The sequence below is a fragment of the Oryza glaberrima genome, chromosome 6 (genome assembly GCF_000147395.1).
Source record: "Oryza glaberrima chromosome 6, OglaRS2, whole genome shotgun sequence".
Lineage (NCBI taxonomy): Eukaryota > Viridiplantae > Streptophyta > Magnoliopsida > Poales > Poaceae > Oryza > Oryza glaberrima.
This window is the reverse complement of record NC_068331.1, coordinates 26,357,263-26,379,102: the sequence shown is the minus strand read 5'-3', so window position 1 is coordinate 26,379,102 and position 21,840 is coordinate 26,357,263. Positions and strand designations below refer to the sequence as shown.

The 21,840-nt window shown below is 40.5% G+C and overlaps 2 protein-coding genes and 1 non-coding gene across 3 annotated transcripts; 1 reads left to right on the top strand and 2 right to left on the bottom strand.

The window, feature by feature from the left end:
• The first annotated feature begins 3,489 nt into the window (after positions 1–3,489).
• On the top strand, positions 3,490–5,299 carry LOC127775916 (auxin-responsive protein SAUR71-like). The gene has a single exon (XM_052302229.1). The coding sequence runs from the start codon at positions 3,604–3,606 to the stop codon at positions 4,024–4,026; it is 423 nt and encodes a 140-aa protein (XP_052158189.1). The 5' UTR covers positions 3,490–3,603; the 3' UTR covers positions 4,027–5,299.
• A 2,145-nt stretch (positions 5,300–7,444) lies between these two features.
• LOC127777980 (probable potassium transporter 13) lies at positions 7,445–14,771 on the bottom strand. The gene is made up of 9 exons (XM_052304601.1): positions 14,381–14,771; positions 13,319–13,550; positions 12,964–13,212; positions 12,608–12,658; positions 12,189–12,449; positions 12,054–12,106; positions 11,810–11,924; positions 9,198–9,452; positions 7,445–8,693 (listed from the first exon to the last, which is right to left on the bottom strand). Exons 1-9 carry the CDS (start codon positions 14,432–14,434, stop codon positions 7,645–7,647), a joined length of 2,319 nt encoding a protein of 772 aa, XP_052160561.1. The 5' UTR covers positions 14,435–14,771; the 3' UTR covers positions 7,445–7,644.
• A 6,735-nt stretch (positions 14,772–21,506) lies between these two features.
• Positions 21,507–21,624, bottom strand: LOC127778149 (U5 spliceosomal RNA). The gene has a single exon (XR_008018420.1). It is a non-coding gene; the product is annotated as a U5 spliceosomal RNA (small nuclear RNA).
• Positions 21,625–21,840: the final 216 nt, after the last annotated feature.

The following is a 21,840-nucleotide window of genomic DNA, read 5'->3' as shown; positions in this document are numbered from 1 at the left end:
ATTAGCGTCTAGAAGGCTGCACAGAAGAATACATATATGCTACGGGTTCAGCAATTGTGTTGGCTCAGACGATTCAAAAAAATATTCAAATGATACCACCACATATCAGAATACGGTAAGTTCTGACCACATAAAAAATGAAGCGATATCCTTTCAATCCAGTCAAATGTTGCAGCAATATTTTTTAGCAGATTGTGACAATTAACTAGGTAGTGGTATGAATGGAATTCACTAATATTTGAAAGTAGAGCACTGTAAGTATAGACGTTGAGCACACAAATAATTTTACAAAATAAAGCAAAATAAACAGCAATGTCTAGTTTTCGGATAGTTTTGATATATTGAATGACCAAGGCATTCATAACACATCATTAGCGGCTGGTTTTTCCAACCTGCAAACAAATTTATCAAGATCGATCACCAATCCAAACATTGGGCCCGAGGAGAGGGAAGCCGGTGATGGCGTTTCTTCGCGTGCCATGGCAAATGGTTGGGGAGAGCACCGAAGAGCATCCGAACCGAGCAGGATGAGGTGCACCAGGTTGGACGCCGCCCAGAACAGCGTCCACCTTTGGACGCTCTTCGAAAGTGTGTCCAAGTCTGGACGCTATTGGGAACAGCGTCCATCCTATTTTCACAAATTTAATCTGAGATTTACTATTTATTTAATTTATGGATCATTAATTACTATGAATAAAAAATTCAGCATTGGAAGAGTGGTGTCTAGTACTAGTTTCTTGATTATGTGGAGTTTATGGAAACTATATCTAGTGTCTTGGGTTAGGAATGGCCTCATGAACTATATCTTGTGCACTAGTATTTCGTGCGAAGTGTGTGCAAATGCCGCTTAATTATATACTCCCTCCGTTTCTAAATGTTTAACACCGTTGACTTTTTAAGCACATGTTTGACCGTTCATTTTATTAATTTTTTTGTGAAATATGTAAAGCTATATGTAGTATACATGAAAGTATATTTTACAATGAATCAAATGATAGAAAAAGAATTAATAATTACTTATTTTTTTAATAAGACGAATAATCAAACATGTTTAAAAAAGTCAACGACGTCAAATACTTATAAACAGAGGGAGTATATGGTTGTACTCCCTACATCCCAAAATGTTTGACACCGTTGACTTTTTTAAATATGTTTGACCGTTTATTTTATTCAAAAAATTTAAGTAATTATTAATTCTTTTCCTACCATTTGATTTATTGTTAAATATACTTTTATGTATACATATAGTTTTACATATTTCACAAAAGTTTTTGAATAAGATGAACGGTCAAACATGTTTAAAAAAATCAATGGCGTCAAACATTTAGGGAAGGAGGTAGTATATCAATCGCTCACCGTGCAAACTTCATGTCCTGTGTGGCCGGGTTTGGTATAGTGCACTAGTGAAGCTATATAGCTAGCACATATATCTTCGGTGAGACGGTGAACAGATGCTAGCTATAGGGAATATGCTGTTTTATATATACTTGATACTATGTATAATTAGGTTAATTAATTAATTGGGCACGTCCTACGCATGCACTCCACGCGTGTAAGCGTGTGATGATGGGTTAACACTGGCGCTAGGCTGTGTTTAGTTTTCACGCGGGCACTACGTACAGACGACGGTGGCCTCCATTCATGATTTCTCCACACAAAAGTCCATACAAAAAAGGCACTAGCTAGTTCAGCCTGGTGGTATAACTGGTAGTGTGTGCTCAACTGCATCCGAAACACAGGTGAAACAAGTCGATCATCATCGACGGCTTTTATGCATGTGGGTTAATTAAAAAACGGAACGTTTCATTGTGTTAAAATTTAACTTAGGTGTTGTTTCGAGGGTTTCTTTTTATCATGATTTCTTTTCAGCGTTGGATTTTAAATCGCTAAAAATATTATAGGGATAAAGAATTACTCATTTTTATCTATTAGCTTTAGGCCAAACGATGGGATAATATATACATACATGTAATGAGATAAATAAAATAAGAACAACAAACGAAAGATTATCCAAATTACGGTTAGGGTATCTTTTGTTATTTTATTACTGTCCAACAAAGTTTTCACAAGGTGACTCATCACTGGTCGTGGGCATTTCCGACCAAAAGGAGAAGTCGACGAAGTCAAGTGCTCACTCACTCACTCTCTCTCTTCCATGTGCCAGGTCAGTAGGGTGGGCCCCACTGCAGCAGTGACCCCCACCAATTCTCCCACCTCCTCGTCGTCGCACACCGTACGACCGGTGTTACGGAAGGATGCGGCCGCCTGGCACGTTCTCACTCACGGATGACGCGAAGCGGTCCCGACCCGACCCGGAGCCTGACTGGCCGGTCGGTCAGGGTCCAGCCGGAGAAAAACCGGGTGCTAGTTAAGGCACCGGCCCGACCGGGCCCACACCCCACCGGCTTATTGCCGCTTGTACCTTCCGGGTACTCGTACGGTACGCGCACTTGTACCTCCTCCCCCTAGCCACGTTCTTTCCCTGCATGTTTTGCTAACCTCACACGCCCATCGTCCCCCAGGTTTGTATCAATCGGCATTTTTCTTTTATTTGTGGGAAACACATATACATGCTAGGCTTTATAAATTTCAACGGATAGGATGAGCATCTACTAGTGCTGGTTTTCGGTCCCTTCAATTTTGAATTCTATCAAATCTGACATACTCGAGACAACTCATATACTCCATATGTTAAAAACCTTAAATGTCAACTGGATTACGACGCATTAGTAGATACATGATGACATAACTATCGAGTTAGTCCAATCCAATTTTTTATTTTTTTTTATATTTTGGCTGTGTATATCCACTTGTGAATATAAATGTCAGATTTATATTCATTACTTAAGAAAATAAATGGAAGAAGATTGGATATGTCAATTTGACCTGAAGATTGGATGTGTCTTGATAGCTTGAATATGCTATCAATGTTATGGGCAAGGTTTATGTGCATTTTTACAAAGCCAAACCAATAAATCCTCTACCACCTAAAAAAATAATCGATTAGGTTTTTATTGAAACAAAATTCTTGCTGAAAAAACCACTAGGTATATTTAATTGCTTAATTGCTTGATGTAGGGATATTAGAGCAATGGTGAAGAATAAAGTCAACGGTTGATTTCAAGAGATACTAATCCAATAAAATATATTTATTAGTCGTTAGCGATTTAATTATATACAATAATCTTCACGTGTGCGTAACTAGCGGTTATACATATTTCCCACGAACGGTGAACAGAATATGTCATCATTGGGTAATCTGAAGTTGTCCCCAAAGCAGGTGCACAAAATTAATAATCCTACAACCCATTCTGGACAAAAGAATTTGTAAAGGCCCGGAGAGAGAGAGAGAGAGAGAGAGAGAGAGAGGAGAGGAGGAAAGGAATAGCCAAAAAAAAAAAAAAATCACAAAAAGACTTTGGCAACTCATAACTCCCATATCTTCCGTTATATAAGGAGCCACGGCCACCACCACCCCAGTACAAACACCTTGCGTCCTCTCAACTGTACCCTCCTCCGCCTCTCCAAGAACCCACCACCTCCGCCGCCTCCGCTTCCGCCGCCGGCGCCGCCATTGCCAAGCCTCGACGTGAAGCAGCCATCATGAAGCGTCTCCTCAGGCGCCTCTCCCGCGTCGCCGCGGCCGACGCCTGCGCCGCCGCCGCGTACCAGCCGCTCCGAGCTGACCGGACGGCGAAGCTGTCCGCGTCCTCCTCCTCCTCCCTCGCCGGCGCGAGGCGGCTGGGGTGCGGCGCGCGCGTCCCGGAGGGGCACGTGCCGGTGTGCGTCGGCGAGGAGGGCGGGCCCGTGGAGCGCTACGCCGTGCGGACGGACCTCCTCGGCCAGCCGGCGTTCGCGGCGCTGCTCCGGCGGGCCGCCCAGGAGTACGGCTACGGCCACCCGGGCGCGCTCCGCATCCCCTGCCCCGTCGCCGACTTCCACCAGCTCCTCCTCCGCCTCTCCGCCGCCGCCGCCGGCGACGGCGACGACGACGACGAAGACGGCGGCGGCCTGGTCTACTACTAGAGACCCCCCCCCCTCTTCCCCTTCCCCGTCCGTCTCCCCGTTTTGCCCTTCTCGCTCGTATTTACGCTTTACCCATCGAGGGCATAGTTGTCATTTGCCCCAGGGTGAAACGGTAAATCCGCAGCAGCAGCCGCAGCGCCCAATTGCTTTAGCTGCTGGCATTTTACTGACCTACCCCTGTGTGGGTGTGTGTACATAGGGAGGGTTAACTCCACCTCCGAATGGGTTGGTGGGGGTAGGACGGGGATTTCGCCGCATTTTCTCCTGCAGCTCAAATTTTTTTAGCACCTGCTGTTTGGTGGGAATTAGGGGATATTATTTTTTCCCTCTTCTTTTTTTTTTTGTGTTCTTCTCCATTTGAGCTTCTTTCCATCTAGATCTAAGCTCTAGCTTCTGTAGCTAGCTAGTGGTAATGCAGTATTTACTCTTGTTTTTTTTTTGCTAGGGATATGATGAGTTGTCGATGATACATGTAAGCCGCAAGGCTAATCTCATGTGAAAAATGGTTGAACTTGCTAATGCAAAATCTGTTGAACTGAATGAACTTTGCCATGCTTCATCCAAGATCCGAGGGAATTAATCAGCAATGTCCTTGCATTTGCATTTCTCCCCTGGATTCTTTTGCTGATTCGGTTGATTTTCATGTGCCACATTTCCAAGATCAGCCATTCTCAGAGTACACAGCATTCTTGCTGTGTTTTCTGAATTCAGAGCACTGGCAGCGTGGCACAGTGGTAAGCTGATCGTCGTCGTCAGAGGTAGCTTGTCTTCTTCAGATCAAACCACACAGTTTGATTGACTGATTGGTACCAACTTGTACTAAGTTTCTTGGATCGTGGTGCAGAGTGGAGTAAAGAGGAGAATTGCAGCCGGAATTTCTGACCTTGTTTGATCCGTTCCGTGAGTTACGCGTTTTTGTCCGAATGCATTGCCGTACGAGATGATAAGCTGATCAGATTACTTGCCCGTATTTGATCTGTGAATGTCTTCTGTACGGCATGATTATGCTCTGATTGATCGAGGTATCAACGTCTTAATGTGAATGTTCCAGCTGCCAAAATTCAGCGTAAACAAGTTGACAAATGAGTGAAAACTGACAGGGATGATAGTGCTACTGTGGACTATCATCGCATTTGCCCCCCTTTCAGCCTTTCACCAACCACCATTGTGAGAGAGATTGACATGAAAATTTTTCACACTTGGTTAAGCTCACACTCACATTTTGTTGCTTGTTCTTCACTGTTACTATCTCAGAAATTGGTGCGTACTCATCAACAAAAGAGAGAGAGAGAAAGCTATAAATGTTTCAATACCTTCCAGCAGAAAGAAGACGCACAATGATCATTATAAATTTAATAGTAATCAGTTAAGCTTTCATCAAATATCCCTGTCAAATCTTTTTCATTGCTCAAAGAGAGAGAGAGAGAGAGAGAGAGAGAGAGAGAGAGACCATATTGGCCTAAGAAAAATCTAGCATATGAGGATGTTAAATTGCCACAAAAAAAAAAAAACGAAATCCGTGGGCCGGCCAAAGCATGGATCATCAATTGACAGGAGGTAGCAGCTCCCATGTGCAGAAATCTTGGCCAGTACAGCTGACAACTGCACCACACTGTGGCTGAGCTCACGGGGACGATGTTGTTGTTGATGACGATGATGATACCTGGGAAGATTTTAGAGCACCAGCTTAACTTGTGCTTAAAAGCAACTAACTCTTGCATTATCACATTGTTTGATTCCTACTACTACTACTTGGAAATGGAAGTTGGAATCATTTGTGTCAGGAATCAACTTATATCTGTGTCAATCACATGTCCAGGAGGAAAAATTAGTAAGCAAAGGCGGCGTAGATCATCGTCGTGAATGGATTAGCCTGCACTGGCATGTGCAGCCTAATCTGCAAATTTGATTTTCTTTTTTGGTTTTTTTTTCTTCTTGCAGGCGGTGCTCATGCTAAATGCTTCGTAATGATGGATTGGTCATTCTGAATTTTTGCTGGTTTGAACAGATGTGAAAGGATATCACACCGGGAAACTGAATTGGAGGCTGGAGTTTTTATATGCAACAGTGCTAATAATTTCTTCCGAGTACAAGTTTATAAATACGAGTAGTATATAACACATGCCGGTTTTTCAATAAGACAACAGCTCAGTTTTGTTATGAAAATTCAGCAGGTCAACAGACTCCTCTCCACGACATGAATGCATTGTCATCACATTGCTATACTGCCACCTCTCCAAATCCCCAAGACAAAAATTTTGCACACCTCTCCAAATCCCTAAGACAAAAATTTTGCAAAAGTATAGAAACACAGCAAAAGTGCAGAGATTGTGGCAAGATTTTGCCTGCCGGGCACAGAGCTGGATCGATGAACAACACTGAAGAAAAACCTGTGCAAAAGCAATGCAGAAACCGGCAGATTTTAGCGGCATCGGAGCATGGAAGCAGGAGGAGATGAACAGTTTGATGAGGACGACCTGGCTGCCTCCTGCATGCTGCATGCTGCTACTGCAGCTAGGCCATGCCATGTGCAGGAAGCAAGTGAGAGGCCACAATTGAAGATGAAGCACGCGCTGTCCGATTGCCCAATCGAGGCCCGACCGGCGAGCAAGAACGCTCTCGGACAATAGTTTCAGTCTCACACCTGCTCCGCTTCGCCATGGCACGTTGCATCCAATGTGCCACCACATGGCACTGTACGGGTATGTTTGGGGAGCTTCTAGCTGCTACAGCTTCTCCCAGAATCAGAAGCTTCCCAAACAATCTAGCTTTTGGTCTAGATTCTGAGAAGTTGTAGTTGTAGAATCCAGAAAATGAACTAGAAGCCAGAAGCTAGGAAAACCTAGCTTTTTTCATATTCTCAGGAACTGGCTACCAACCAGCTGCTTCTTAGAATCTTAAGCTCTCCAAATAAACCCTAGATAGTGATCACCACGTGTCCATCCATCGAGCAGATAGATACTAGATGTTATCTATCGCATGGATGGATGGATGAACATTGCAGAGCATGGCTTGTATGGTTGTATAGTAGCAGAGCAAGGCCATGCTACTGCTACTGTGGCAGCTGCTGCACTGGAGCATTGGTGTGTGTGAGACTGTTGGGGATAGCGATCGATCATCGGGAGGATGCGTAGAGATTTTGCGGGTGGAGTGGTGACAAAAACGGCAGCGACTTGACCGTGGAATTCGGTGACGGGAGTGGCATCACGTCATGGGCCAAAGATTCTGCACGCACAGGGAGGGAAGAAAGATTTGTTTGATGTTCTAGGGAGGAATAAGTTCATTTTGAGTCCCTTACCTATGGGATGGCTGATGGGCGACCCATCTGCAAATCACGGCCCAGGTGTTCTACACAACTAATCTATTCATAATTCATCCCTCCCCTCCCGTAACTAATTTGGATGTAACCAAGTCAACCTAGCTTTGATTGTGAGTTGACTATTAGAATGACTCGGTTATATTGGTCCCAAATATAAACCGTTTCTCATCTTCTAATTCTACCCCCTTGCCAGTTTTGGTTATCAACACTAAGTGAGGCTATGAACTGCTACACTCTCTTCAGCGATGTATGTATGTATGTACGTATAATTGTATATACGGAGTATATATACTACACTACTATACCCTGTACGCCATGCCGACCTCGATGAGGGAGGTATGCGGGATGCCGAGCACCACCGCCGGCCGCCGCGAGTTTCGCCGGAGGAAGCCGTACACCACGTTGACGGCGAACTTCTTCACCGCCGACGACGACTCGTGCGCGAACACGCACGTGTGCCCGATCATGTACGACACGCCGGCCTCCTTCTCCTCCATCAGCTCCTTCACCTCCGCCGCCTCCTCCTCCTCCTCGCCGCCGCCGCCGCCGTCGTCGTCGAACCGTACCTTCCTCCTGCCGCCGCCGCCGGCGGTGGCGTCGATCTCGCACGAGCTCGTCGTCGTCCCGGCGTCAAAGGCGTGCTGATTGCTTCCGCCGGAGGACGACGTGGCGGGGATGACCGACATGGTCTCGTCCTCGCCGGAGGCGGCGGCGGACATCCGATCGGCGCCGCTGCCGTCCTGGTGGCGGAGGAACTCGACGACCTTCATCAGCAGCTGGTTCTCGAAGTTGAAGTGGTCCCACCTGCCCTCCTTGTACCCATACCGGACGATGCACCGGAACAGGCGGTTCGCCGGCGAGCCGATCCTGCCGACCAAGAACCTCTCCTCCGGCGAGACCTTGGGCACGGCGAGCGTCTGCAGCGAGACGAAGATGAGGACCCGGTGGAAGGCCGGGAAGTTGGTGACGAAGTGGGCGAACATGGGGGGGACGCCATTGGTGGTGCTGGAGTAGACGAAGCCGACGCCGGGGACGCGGACGAGGCCGATGCCGGAGCTGAGGCCGAGGAAGTGGTCCAGGCAGACCTTGTTCTGGACCTCGTGCTGCTGCTTCATGGCGGTGCCGTAGTGCCACGTGGACATCACCAGCAGCGTGGTGAGGGAGAGGAGGAGCGGGAGCCAGCCGCCATGGGGGACCTTGGCGAGGCACGCCGATAGGTAGAGGAGCTCGACGGAGCCGAAGACGACGGTGAAGGCCGCCGCCCACACCACCCACCGGTTCCACACGGTGGTGATCACCAGGAACATCAGGCATGTCGTTGCGCACATCACCAAGATCACTGCAAGTCCTGCAAATTTTAACACAAGATAACTGAGTGATTTTACGGTTATTGAAAAGGTATCTAGAGGTATGGTCATATTTTCTAATGCAAAATTTATTACCTCTTGATATATCCGGTATCAGAAGGTATCAAAATTTATCTCTTGATATATCTTACGGACCATGAAATTTCTCTTAACACAAGTAATTTATGGGTGTTGATATACTGGTTGTTACTATTTGTCAGTCACCTAAATTTTTACTCTTTGTAGCCTTAAAGGACAAGATTCGATCAACTTTTAATTAAATATTTGACTATAAATTTTATATTGGAATAAGTTATAAAATATAACAAGGTTACGATATTAGTATATAGTGTTTTTCTCAAGGAAAATTTGTGTATACCATTTTTGTCTTTATAAACTAAACATCTAAGAAAGTATTGTTAATCAAAGTTTTAAAAGTTTAACCAAATCCTACCTCAAGTGTAAGAGTCTGGTTTAAAAGAAGAAGCAAATGATGTGCTAGTTACCATAGGCGTTGCCAATCATCTCGGTGTCTCGGAATCCAATCGTGACGGCCAAGCAGAGGGACATGAGCACCCAGTTCACCTCTGGGATGTAGATCTGACCATGGACATGGCTTGATGTGTGCACCACCTTTATACGCGGGAAACAACCAAGAGCCCTACACTGGCTTATGATGGAAAATGTAGCTGAGATGATCGCTTGGCTCCCAACAGCTGTGGCTAACGTTGCAATGAACAACACTGGCCAAAACACACGGTCTGCATATATATGTAGCAAAAGGAAACATACACAGATATGTAAAACACTAGCTGGAAAATAACTAGAAGGTGTCGAATAACTTCAATTGCTGCATTAGAAGGAAATGTAATCCTATGTACTTATATAGTATAAGTTCATCCCCGTTAATAAGTATTGTTAATGTTATTACTCTCTTCTCTCATTAAGCCACATCATCTCAATTATTTTTAGCTAGCATGATAGATCTATGGTATAAATAGTTTATTTTTTCTTCACCCATGAAACCATACAATATCAATTTTTTTTAGGCTCAAAATTTATAAGTATCAATTACATAAAATATGTTCACCTTGCATTATATTGCAACCATGTGTAGATTAGATAAAACATATATAGGAAGTCATTTTGTTTTGGTTTAGAAAATATATTGCATCTTATTTGTACATATTATACAATTTAATTTTCCGTAGCAACGAGACGGGGTATTCATTTAGTTAAACATATATATACGTTCACTACAACTGTTGTACCGCTAGTTTTTCTTGAAAAATATTATAGGACTACTGTATACACTATGTGTGTCTCCTGTCTACTTCCGAGTTCTAGAGTAAGGGGCCCAAGAGTTGAAGGCCCCTAACCTTCGATGGGGAGTAAGTGTGGTACCACAAGCTTGTTACAACTTTTTTCCTCTAAAGATAGTCCCCCTTTACATTGTCACTAAGGTGGTTTTCTAATTAATCTAGATAGGGTACAAAAGAAATTACATACAACATCCCCTCAACAATGGCCTATGACTTGAGGGTAATATAGATATTTTCCTACGTTAAATAGTATTAGGTTTACAAATGACCTGTGGACTACGTGTATAACTTTCTGGTCCCTACCTTATGTGCTCGAGGCAGAAGAGGGACCATTAAGGCCTTAGGGTGTCTTCAACAAATTCCTTTTACTCGAATAGCATTTTGACTGTTGAGTATTCAATTAGCTGAAGGCTTGCCTATCTCTCCAAGTAGTAATCTTCATGAGTGAGTTGTTATGCTCACACCTTCATCAGATAATCTGATTATTAATCGAAAGGTTTGTCACTTCTCAACTGTCGGAGTCGGCGGCTAGGGCTATCATCCAATATAGTGCATATTTGTGGTTCAGTTGGTTTAGTATTTAGGTCTTATATTTCAGTTACATTTGCGGGTTCTTCTGAAAAGCAACGGATTAAGTGCACTAGCACGAAAGTTGTTGCCTTTTAGCACACATACCAGTTTTCATGCTAATTATTCAATCTAAATATTAAAATCTACTGCTCATAGCGAGTCATGGTTTTGAATATTTTTCTTAATGAAAGGTGATATAAATATTGCATGTTTATACTCGACAAAAATGATGCTTAGCTTTAAACCAATTCTCTTTGAATTTATGTTAGCTTTCAAACTTAAATAAATTTGCCAAGAAAATAAATTCTTAATGTTGGAGTCTACTAGTTGTTCTCTTCACTTCATCCATACATGTATGTATTTTGTGATCTTCAACATATTTTTTTCTCCTAAATTACTTGTTTGACTTATGATCCGATCACACAGTAAGATATCACAAAGATTATATTCTGATGAAAGAAAACATATGTTTCGAACTGTTAAAACTCAATGTTTCATACACGATAACGACATGTTTAAACGTGTGTTTTCACTATGTTTCACACACACAAAAAAAATCAATGGCTGTTTTTTTCATCACGCATAACTTAATGTTTCACTGGTGGTCAACTGAAATATTTAATCACCCAATTTTTTTTAAGAGAATCGGACATCCGATTTGTAGTTTCCTGAGTTATTCCATACACTAAGACCTTGAAAGGCCCATTAACCTTTCACAAACAAATTCACATCCTTCTACTTCCTTTATACACTATTTCTTTTTGGTAATATAAGTAATAGAAAACCACAGATCCACAAGGGAAAGTGAGTTATACAAGAATGATGTGCACTTCATTAACAGACGAAACGATGGACGGAAATTGGAATCAGGCCAAAATTCCTGGCCCAAGTTTCTCAGGCCTTCTGTTTCAGTCCTGACCACACACTGAATTTGTACCGTGAAATTAGAAGAATTTGTTTAGGGCTGAATTTGTGCTTAATACTGCCCGAACATGGCCCATAACACCTTTGGGGCATAACTGGGCCGGGCCAGATTTTCCCTGATCTTGTGTTAAAGCTTTACATGGGCCATGCAAAAATTCTACTGATATTATATATACTAAACTCTGAAGGGATTGATAAATATAATATTACAAGAATCAATGTACTCTCTGTTGGAAAAGATGATGAGAAAAAAAAAGCAGCGGAAAACCTGAAGCAATCTGGCAAGAGAATTAACATCTCACCTGGAAGAGCTTTGTAAAAGCTACTTTGGAGATCCTCCCTATGTTTGGACAGGTATGCAGCCTCACCCATGTAAGCCAGAACTAAGCAAGGATATACAACAATTGTGAATCCAAGCTGTCATGGCAAAACAAAAAAATAAGTGTAAAGATTTCTTTCCCTAATTCTTAGCAAAAAAAAAAAAGTGTACTCTTTCAGCTACCAAGACTGAAACTATCACCAATTCACCACTGAAAATCATATTACCCTCAGTGAAAGCTTTGAGAAATGCCCCAGATCAGCAAACATGGCTTCAGCACCTGAAAATCTACGGCTATAATTAAGCATGTTACAACGAAAACAAGTGATAAACCAAAACTAAAAGGATAAAAATATGTGAACCTGTAAGGCAAAGAACAATCCCTCCTAGTGAGCTCCAGCCATCCTTGCCAGCCTTCCTGAAGAAGTTGTATATGTAATACGGGGACAGAGCACGGATGACACTAGGGTTCCACTTTATGATGTTATATATGCCAATCCCACCAATGCAAGTGAGCCAGGAAATCAAGATTGGTGCGAATAGGAATCCGACACGGCGTGTTCCATAGTGTTGCAATGCAAAAAGCCCAATTAAAATGACACAAGCAAGGAGCACAGTGTAATCTGCAGAGAAGTGTAACAGGAGCAGATCAGCTGTATTTTCTGGTGCAAGTAGACATTAAGAAGAAAAAGAATTGAGAATAAGAGTAATTTAAATGTGTGCTGCTAAGAGGAGTGACCAGTAAACCTTTATGAGACAAGCCAATATATCAGCTGCTTACTTTCATGTAGTTCCGGAAACTTAATTCTGAGCCCAGAAACTGCTGCCAACACTGCAGAAAAGAACATGCCACCCTCTTCAGTCACAAACAAAACATGATGATGTTAAAGCAATTTAAATGTTCCCCAAGAATTCCTTACTCTCTGTTTTTTTTTAAAAAAAAGAAATTAAAAAACAAAGTTCCTTACTCTATCATATACGTTTGTCAATTGTATACAAAATATGCTCATATATATTTTTGGTTTATAAAACACTCCATTATCTAAAATTTCTAAAAAAATGATCAAGCAGCAAAATTTGTGCCTTGAGCATACAACTTCCACAAATCTTCAGTTTCAGTCTTTCAGAGTTCAGTACCTGACATTGTTGGGGTCAAGACACCATCCCCAATTACCATGCTAGTACCCATCAGAACGAACAGCAGCAGCACAACACGAAGCGAGTAATGCTTCTCGAAGAAGGCCTTGATGAGCATGCTGTTCCTCGACTCCTTACAAGGTTCCTCCTTGTTGTATGCCGACAGAGAACCATGGTTTGCACGCATGTTGTTCAGAAGTCCCATCTTGGAATTCCTGCACAGCAATGAGTACAGAGCAAATGTGCCACCTGCAAACATACATGGCACATTTGCAAGACAAAAATGGCATATATTTAACTAAATGCACATTGAAATTATTAATACGGCGAAAAACACGCGGATTTTTGAAATCACCTTCTCCATTGTCATCTGCTCCTAGAACAAGGATGATGTACTTGAGGAGAGGTATAAGAGTAAGGCTCCAGAAGACCAGAGATAATACCCCAAGGATCTCTTCATCCTCCTCATGAAGACGCAATTTTCCGGAGAAGGTGTTCTTGTACACGTACACGGGTGAGATGCAGAGATCGCCATACACAACTCCGAAGCTCTGATATGCCAGTAGAAGTGTTCCTTTCTGCCATCCCTAGCAAACACAGACCGTGTCATGCTTTCGTGTCCGTGACCATTTGATGACGTAATTACTAATCAGTAGTATCGACTTGACTACTTTGAATTTTACTGCTGGCCAAAATTGATGATCTAGAAAGAGTAACTTGAAATAGGCAACAAGATAGTATTCAAAGTAAACAGAAAAAATCTCAAACTCTGAAGTAGTAGTAACTAGTACTAAGTTGAAAGGAAATGTCCAATCTGACCATCAAAAGTGACCTGATGGCTACGTTTAAAAATCGTGTATATGTAAGAAAATGGACCCGTTTACCAAAGAGGAAAATTACAGTGCATTACAAAGATTTCGTGATACCATCTCGTCTATGGAATCTATTGATTCCTGAACTCATGGATTCCCCTTATCAGATTCAGAAAGCATAACATATCACTCTGCAAGACTGCAACTAATGAGCTGGACTGATGCAAAATTAATTAACTGAAAACAACCAACTTTACCACCTAAATTCAGAACTGAAAAGAAGTGCGCCGCTACAACCTTAGCTTCAGAGCATTCTCTGTCTCATGCATACACAGAAACACCTAGTCAGACAGAAGTAGATTCAAGCGAAATTGTAGCGCCATAGACTTCGAAAAAGTTCAGTTTTTTTCAGAACAAAATGCAGAAAATCTACAAAATTTAACCCTGAGGAACTTGAGATAGCGCCCGCACCCAAAGTAACTCATCCCAGAATCCGCAGTAACACTGCAAAATTACTTGCAAACAAAATACACCAAACCAACCAAATCAAACACAAAACTGAAAGACCAAAGAACCAAACCAAGAACCAAAGCTTAATTGATTACCCAAGAATTCCTCCCCCTGGGCGGCGCGCCACCACCACCACCCTCCACATCCATCTCTCCACCTCTCCGACGACCACCGCCGCCGCCGCCGCCGCTGGAATTCTTGCTCCTGCTCTCTTGCCCTCTCTCCCACGGCAGCTGGAATGCTACTGAATTCTTGCTGCCTTCAGACCCTCTCTCTCTTTCTTGCTGCAACCACCACAGTTGTGTAGGAGAGGAAGGAGAGAAGCAGTTAAGGAGACGGGAAAACGTGGGAGGAGGCTTCTCACAAAAAGAAGGGGGGAGAGAGAGAGAGAGACAGAGAGGGCGCCAAATTGTTAGGAGTGTTTTGCTTCCATTCCATGGTTGGTTTGGTGCCTTGTTCCTCTCCCTCTGGCTGCCACATGACGCATACATGCGGCAGCCTTGTGTCTGTGTACCTACGTGCGCTGTAGAGTCCACCTCGGAGAAGAAAAAAAAACAGAAGAAAGAAAGCGGTTTGTGTGGCCAACCGACCAAGGCTGCTCTTGATTTTGCTGAATTTTCTTTTAGGAATTTTGCTGAAGAAAAAGAAATTCAGCTCTATTTATCAGGGTCGATTTTTTTAGTCAACTAAACTTGCAAATTGTAACTTCAGTAAAAAGAAAGCGGAACTTTTAGTTTGGTTTGTTTTTATTTTTTTGATTAATCTGGATGTATTATTTACTTATATAAATAGCAATTTCTAGTTACATATGGGCAAGAAGTTACATCAAAACATATAATTCCTCCATTTTAAAATGTATGACGCTGCTGACTTTTTGCATAACGTTTGATCATCCGTCTTAATAAAAATTAAATAAACATAATTTATTTTGTTGTGACTTGTTTTATCATTAAATAAATTATAGTCTTAACTTATAACTTTGCATATTTACACCAAATTTCTAAATAAAACGATGGTCAAACGTTATACGAAAAGTCAACAATGTTATACATTTTAAAATGGAGGTAGTATATACTTTTAAGTTTTAACTTTTAGGTTAGAACATGCTTCACACAAGAAAGAAAAACATAAGACCAACTGTTGATATTGATTAGTGTTTAAAAAGTGATTGATAGATAAGAAAATAATCAGTCACTTAATAGATAGCCGAAATTCACTTCCTGAGTTCCAATGAATGATTTGCATGAATGGATAAATATGCGTGTTTTCTAAGTTACTTAAATGGTGCATTTTTCTAAAAAAAATCTATATGTGAATAGTTATTTTGTTTATTTCTACACTTAATTATGATAAATAATCATTCAGCACAAAAGATACACATGCACTCATATATATAAATTGTCATAAATATGCATAGATAAATATTGCACGCTTTCGAGTTTCTAAATGGTACATTTACATAAGCTTTATATATATGGATTTCTTAAAATACTATTTTAAATAATTTTCTAATATTATAATAGTTAATTCATTCATTTGTACCCTTGAACACTTATCATAAATCATTCAGCTATGCAACATAAAAGAACACACGCATACTCCTCTAGAACACGGGATTTTTTTTCTGGTCTCCACGGAATCGAGTTGACTCTTGTAAAAATTGTACAATGCTTGTAATGTGAAAATTTCCGCATCCTAAAGGAGTCCTTTAGCCTGATTTAATTAGGTGAATCCATTAACGCATAGATGGTTGAAGCTTCATCAAGTTGAATACACTACTAGGAATTTTCGTAGACTAGGTGTTTCTATTTTTTCAAGCGGAGCAAAAATTTTCAACCATCATAATAAATAGTATTGTGTTTCTGCCAAAAAAAAAATGGTATTGTTTTGATTAACTGGCACTCCAACTTTGCAGATGGCATGATTAAGGGGGTAATGAAGCTAATAAAGTAAGATTGCTAGCTATCTAGTACCTACTAAAGTAGGGAACGACTTAGGCTATCCTTTCACCGTTTGATTTTTGGAAGATTGAGATGGAACGATGTGTGGTATAATAATCACATGCTTATATGGATCTCATATGGAAAGGCCCCGTCGACTTCACATGAAGTCCAGCAAGCTTTGTACGTCAATAAAAATAATTAAACACACCTTATGTTTCTCTGAATGTGGTGTTTGCCCTGAACTACTTTTCTTCTGAAACAGATGTTCTTCTGTGTGAATGAGAAGGTGGCAAGATTAATGATCAAGATCGAAAACCTGGTACAAATGTGGCCATCATCAATGCACGACAGGTTGATATCTTCTCGTGATCTGCATTTTTTTCCCAAACCAATATGTATAATATAGTGTATCGTATTTCGAAAAAAAAGTGTATATATATTTTTAAGAAACACAAACAATACAAATACACACTCATGTATAAGCACGTGCATCTTACCCTTATCCTACCCCCATAAGCACCTATGAGTCTTCATTGTTGATAAATATTACTCCCTCCATCTACTTTTGATAGTTATATTTCCAAATATGAAAAAACTTATTTTTGATAGGCACATTTCAATTCAACAACCTATCATCTTAATGACTTTCTCGGATTTAATGCGTGACTCTCTATTCTTCCACACAAGATTGGCTAAATGGATATCAAAAAATGTAAATATTAATGAATCACTTGTTTACGAGGAATAACTAGTAACATGTTTAAATAGATAAGTAAAATTACTTATCCTTAGTATGTGTGCCAAGATGAAATATGACTATCAAAAATAGATGGAGAGAATAGTTATTTGTAAATGCTAGCGCCCATGCTGAGTCGGAGAGTCAAACTACAACTGAACTCAGTTCGCTTCCAAACCGATATTGATGGTATGAGATATTGAGGTATCTATATGCGATGCATGATCATATTTAATTGTTTGGGGGTAAATTTTCTCATGGTGTATGTACTACGTGTATTGTGGACACTTTGAAAGCATGACGGGAGTTCGAATTTTGTTGATCACACAATGCATCTTCAATCCGTTCATACACTTACAAAGAAAAAGGTATTTCTAAAGAAACTTACAAGAAGGTGTTGATTTCTTCCTTCATCTGTAAGCATATGCATCTTCTCGTATGGAAAATACAACAATTAATACGTCACAATTGCTCGCGTGTACAGATGATATATAGAGACGTGTGTATATATTATATTCAAAAATGTAATAATGCATATTTAAAATTCGTATATAAGTGCAAAAAACTTATCATATCTCTCATGAACCATCGTATTTCAAATCGATACGACTTTACTTGCATCAGCATACCTATTTGTACCTACTTCTATCTAGAAGATTTTATTCAATATTATAAAGGAGGCAGAATTTATAGTCCTGAACATCGAAATCAGAAGCTATTCGATCACGAATAATCAAAACTTGATTTTTCAACGTCTAGAGTGAGCTTTCGGTGAATTGGTGATATGTCACTGACTTGGTGTTACCGAGTAAGGTTGGAACCATATGTTAATATAGCCTGTAAATTGACGTGCAATTTTTTTACGCGTTCACGTAAAAAGTTAATATAGTCTATAAGAAATTATCGAGTGTACTGTAGAGTGTTTGGGACATACATAAATTTTGGTATAATTAAACTGAGGCAAGTTCAATTGTCCATGCATGATTGATTAGCTTCTGGCTTTGAGTTTATGGTTGATTTTTTATATATTTTTCATAAAATTTTATTGTTAGAAAACAGACATTTTTTCCAACGTAAATACTCATGTGTTTATCTCCACCGAATCGCACATGTTCTATATAAACTGACAAAAGAGAAGCTTTCCTTTCAAGTCAAAAAAAAAAGGAGAAGATTTCCTCAATATAAGAGTATAACTCATTTTGGCAATCACTGATGAGTTGACAGGTAATGAGGAGACTATTATACGGCAATATATATAAGTCACAGTACTGGTAATCACTATACACCTTCGGTCACGTAACGGCTCTTCAAATGAGCAAGATAGCTATCACAGATTATCTCATCGTTTCATCACCATGACCTAAAATTGATGAATTAAGTAACTAGAAAATTGTGATGGCAAAGTTCATGTCTACGTTTTTTCACCTTTCATTTCCATCTACCATTTATTGTTAATAAATCTTCTGTGGAATTTTTAGCTGATGGAGTGCTCTTCACTTCTTGGTTTTATCTCTGAATTTCTGATACATCTATATTTGTCAGATCTCATTATCTGACTGCACTTGAAGGTTTCTTTCTTTTTTTTAAAAAAAAAAAATCTTCTAGCAGTCCCTCTTTTTATTTCTCAATATTTTCTACTATCCTCTCAATCAATGGATCACATGTGCCATCTTTAGCACTGTCATTTGCAATGTTAAGAGCTAACTTCTTCATTTTGCAAGTAGCACATAATTGTACTTGATCGTCATTTATTTCGTTTGTTTGGTGTACCAGTGTACCCTCTGATTTGTGGTCAGTGCTGATCAATGTTTCTTCACATTGCAACTAATACTGTCCCATAATACTGCCTAAAATGTCTCCAGTTAGTTGTGTAAACAGTGCCGGGGCCATCACATAAGTTGGTACAATAACAGTTCAGGATTAAACGTGCAGTTCTTCCTTCAGGACAACTCTACGAATATCTCATCATTGTGCTTGGTCACTTGTCGACTAGAGAACTATAAATTCTGAACAAATCTGAAAGTGGTCACTCCTGCAAATTGCACCCATGCATATTCTCTGGCTTAAACTCCATGCTGTTCTTCCCTTCTGCTATGATTTAGAGTAATCAGCATCATCTTGTTAATTGATTCCTGATATTTGAACCAAGGATCAGGGTGCCACATGAGCACTGAACTTATCAGTTCACATGCATGGTTGATGATGCATGATATGTTCAGGTATGCATGCTGTTCTTCACTTCTGCTATGATTTAGAGTAATCAGCATCATCTTGTTAATTAATTCCTCAGGGTGCCACATGAGCACTGAACTTATCAGAACTTATCAGTTCACATGCATGGTTGATGATGCATGATATGTGCAGATATGTTCAGGTATGCATGCACGCCGATGGAAAAAAAAAAAGCTCTGAGAAGGCGCCAACTTTGGACAGTCATGTTGGCCCATCTCATCAGTTAGTTTCAGGTCGCGATATATGCATGCGTCAAGATGGAGTTGGTTGCACATTGATTTCATGGCCGTGTTCTGCAGCTGGAGAAGCTTATCAGTGGTGTGGAAGAAATGTCGAAACATTGACTTAAAGAAGAACTTGACAAATACAGGGGAGAGACATCCCGAAATGATTACATTTAAGGTCGACAAAATGCTCCAAAAGATAGCTCTTACCCGTACGAAAACTCCACTGTCACAGACCATCTCTGAACCCATAAAAATCTCACAACTGGAGGACTTATACCATCCTACTATCGGCACCTTCTCGCAAAAAAAAGGGGAAGGTTTATGTTGTCAATAAAGTTTTTTTTTAATATTTTTGCGCTATCTCTTTCCCCACATCATTTGATCATGATTTCTAACCTTCAGGGTAAAAATAAATAAAACTTGTTTTGTACTTCAAGTGAACAATGCCATCTGATTATCTGATGGGCACGGTGCTTGCGCCTTTTTCAACATCAGTACCCCTTTAATCCACTTGCTATATATATTCAATAGGGACCTGAACTTTCATCAGAAGCTCAAGGCATTGGAATGTCCATTTCAAAGCCTGGAATTCATGGTTACATGTCATTCTTCTTGGCCCCCTAAAAAATGTACATTGATGCTGAACATATACACATACTTGCAATGCTTGTCCTCATCTTTTGCTCTTGTCTGCAACTGTTCAGCATTGAAGGCTTAGTTGGTACAGTGGTACTACATTAGCCGTTGCTCCAACCGATTTAAGCCATCATCAAAGCTTGACAAGATCATCGTCCACACCTTTCCCCACTTACCTTCATGCCTTCAGAAGTTCAGATATGGCCATTTTACCTGTCACTCTCAGCAGTTGGCCATAAGGCTGTACCTAGAGCTAGCTAATATATATCAAGAAGAGAAAAAGAGATCTTTGGATTGAGACATGCTGCTCCTTGGTCTGAGGTGAATGAAATGGACATTTCCTTGCTCTTCTGGATCAGTTTGATTTTCATTTCCAGCAGTACAGCTCGGATATTTGCTAGCTTTTGTCACAGAAAAAAAAATCTTTAAGATCTTGATATGATCATATGATCCTGTACTTGTGGTTGATGGTGGAGTACTGAAATTTTGTGCATTTTCCTATATTGTTTTGTATGGTGAACTTACTTCAGTTGACAATGGTGGTCCTGAAAGGGAAATGCAAGCGACAGTACATACATACAGTAGTTGGTTTCAACTAGGCCAAGCATTTATGTAATTTTGAAGGCAAACGCAAGGTTTTCTTGACTAAATTTATATATAGTACTACTCTACTCTTTTGTGGTATACTTAAAATACTTGCCCATTTCCCTCTTGATTTGTTGATGAAAACTTGCATAATAGCAGATTTCACATTATTAAACAGGATTTTGTTTGCAGAAACGAGCCTGTACTCTGCACCTAATATCTCTCAAAAAATGAAAGGAACCTGCAAGCTGTATGCAAGAGTACATATATGAAAAAGAAAAAGTTCACTAGTTTCTATTTGAAGACAAATTATTATGATAAACATATGCTCTGTTCCATGCTGTCGCCTGTCCGTCCAGAAATCTTGGCATGCTCTGGTAGGTTGCTTATGGTTGTGTTTAGTTCCACGTTAAAATTAAAAGCTTGAATAAATTAGAATGATGTGACGAAAAAGTTAAAAATTTATGTGTGTAGAAAAATTTGATGTGAGAAAAATTTGAAAGTTTGAAGAAAAAAAAGTTGGAATTTAAACAGGGCCTATATGGTCAACATATGGCACACTGCACTGTTTGTTCCTGTGTTGTGAAAAGGCCCCTAACCTACTGGTAATAGGTTTATATATGCATCATCTGTCAAATACAAACAAAAGACAAATTCATCTTTCAAATTTGACTATAAAGAGATACATTTTGAGTTTTAATTCGATCCATATTCTATTTATATTTATTCAGTTAGATCAATATTATTACTATTTGAACTTAGAGTGTTTCCTCTAAGAGAAAACACCCTCCAAGAATAAATATTATCAATATTTGAACTCTAAAAATAAATATTATCAATATTTAACCTTAATTTGTAGAGTATTTCCTCTAAGAGAAAACACCCTCCAAAAATAAGAGTATGCTGCTATTTGTGGCGCGCACACGGTATTCTTTAGTAAAAGGCGAAAGAATAGTTCGCTTTGTGCTCACCACGCAGCTGCTTGAGTTTTCGCCGAGCAGCTTCCGCCCTTTAAATAGCCGAATGGTTAACTCACCTCCACCAAAACAAGCGGTATGGTACTAAAAATATTCTGCTCCCCCGGCGGCTCTGGTGTCTCTTCTCTGCTTTGCACCAATCTCCTGCATGGGCCTATAGAAGCAGCACTGTTGGGCCTTTCCTGACGCTAGCCACAGCCCACAACAGAAGTCCCATTC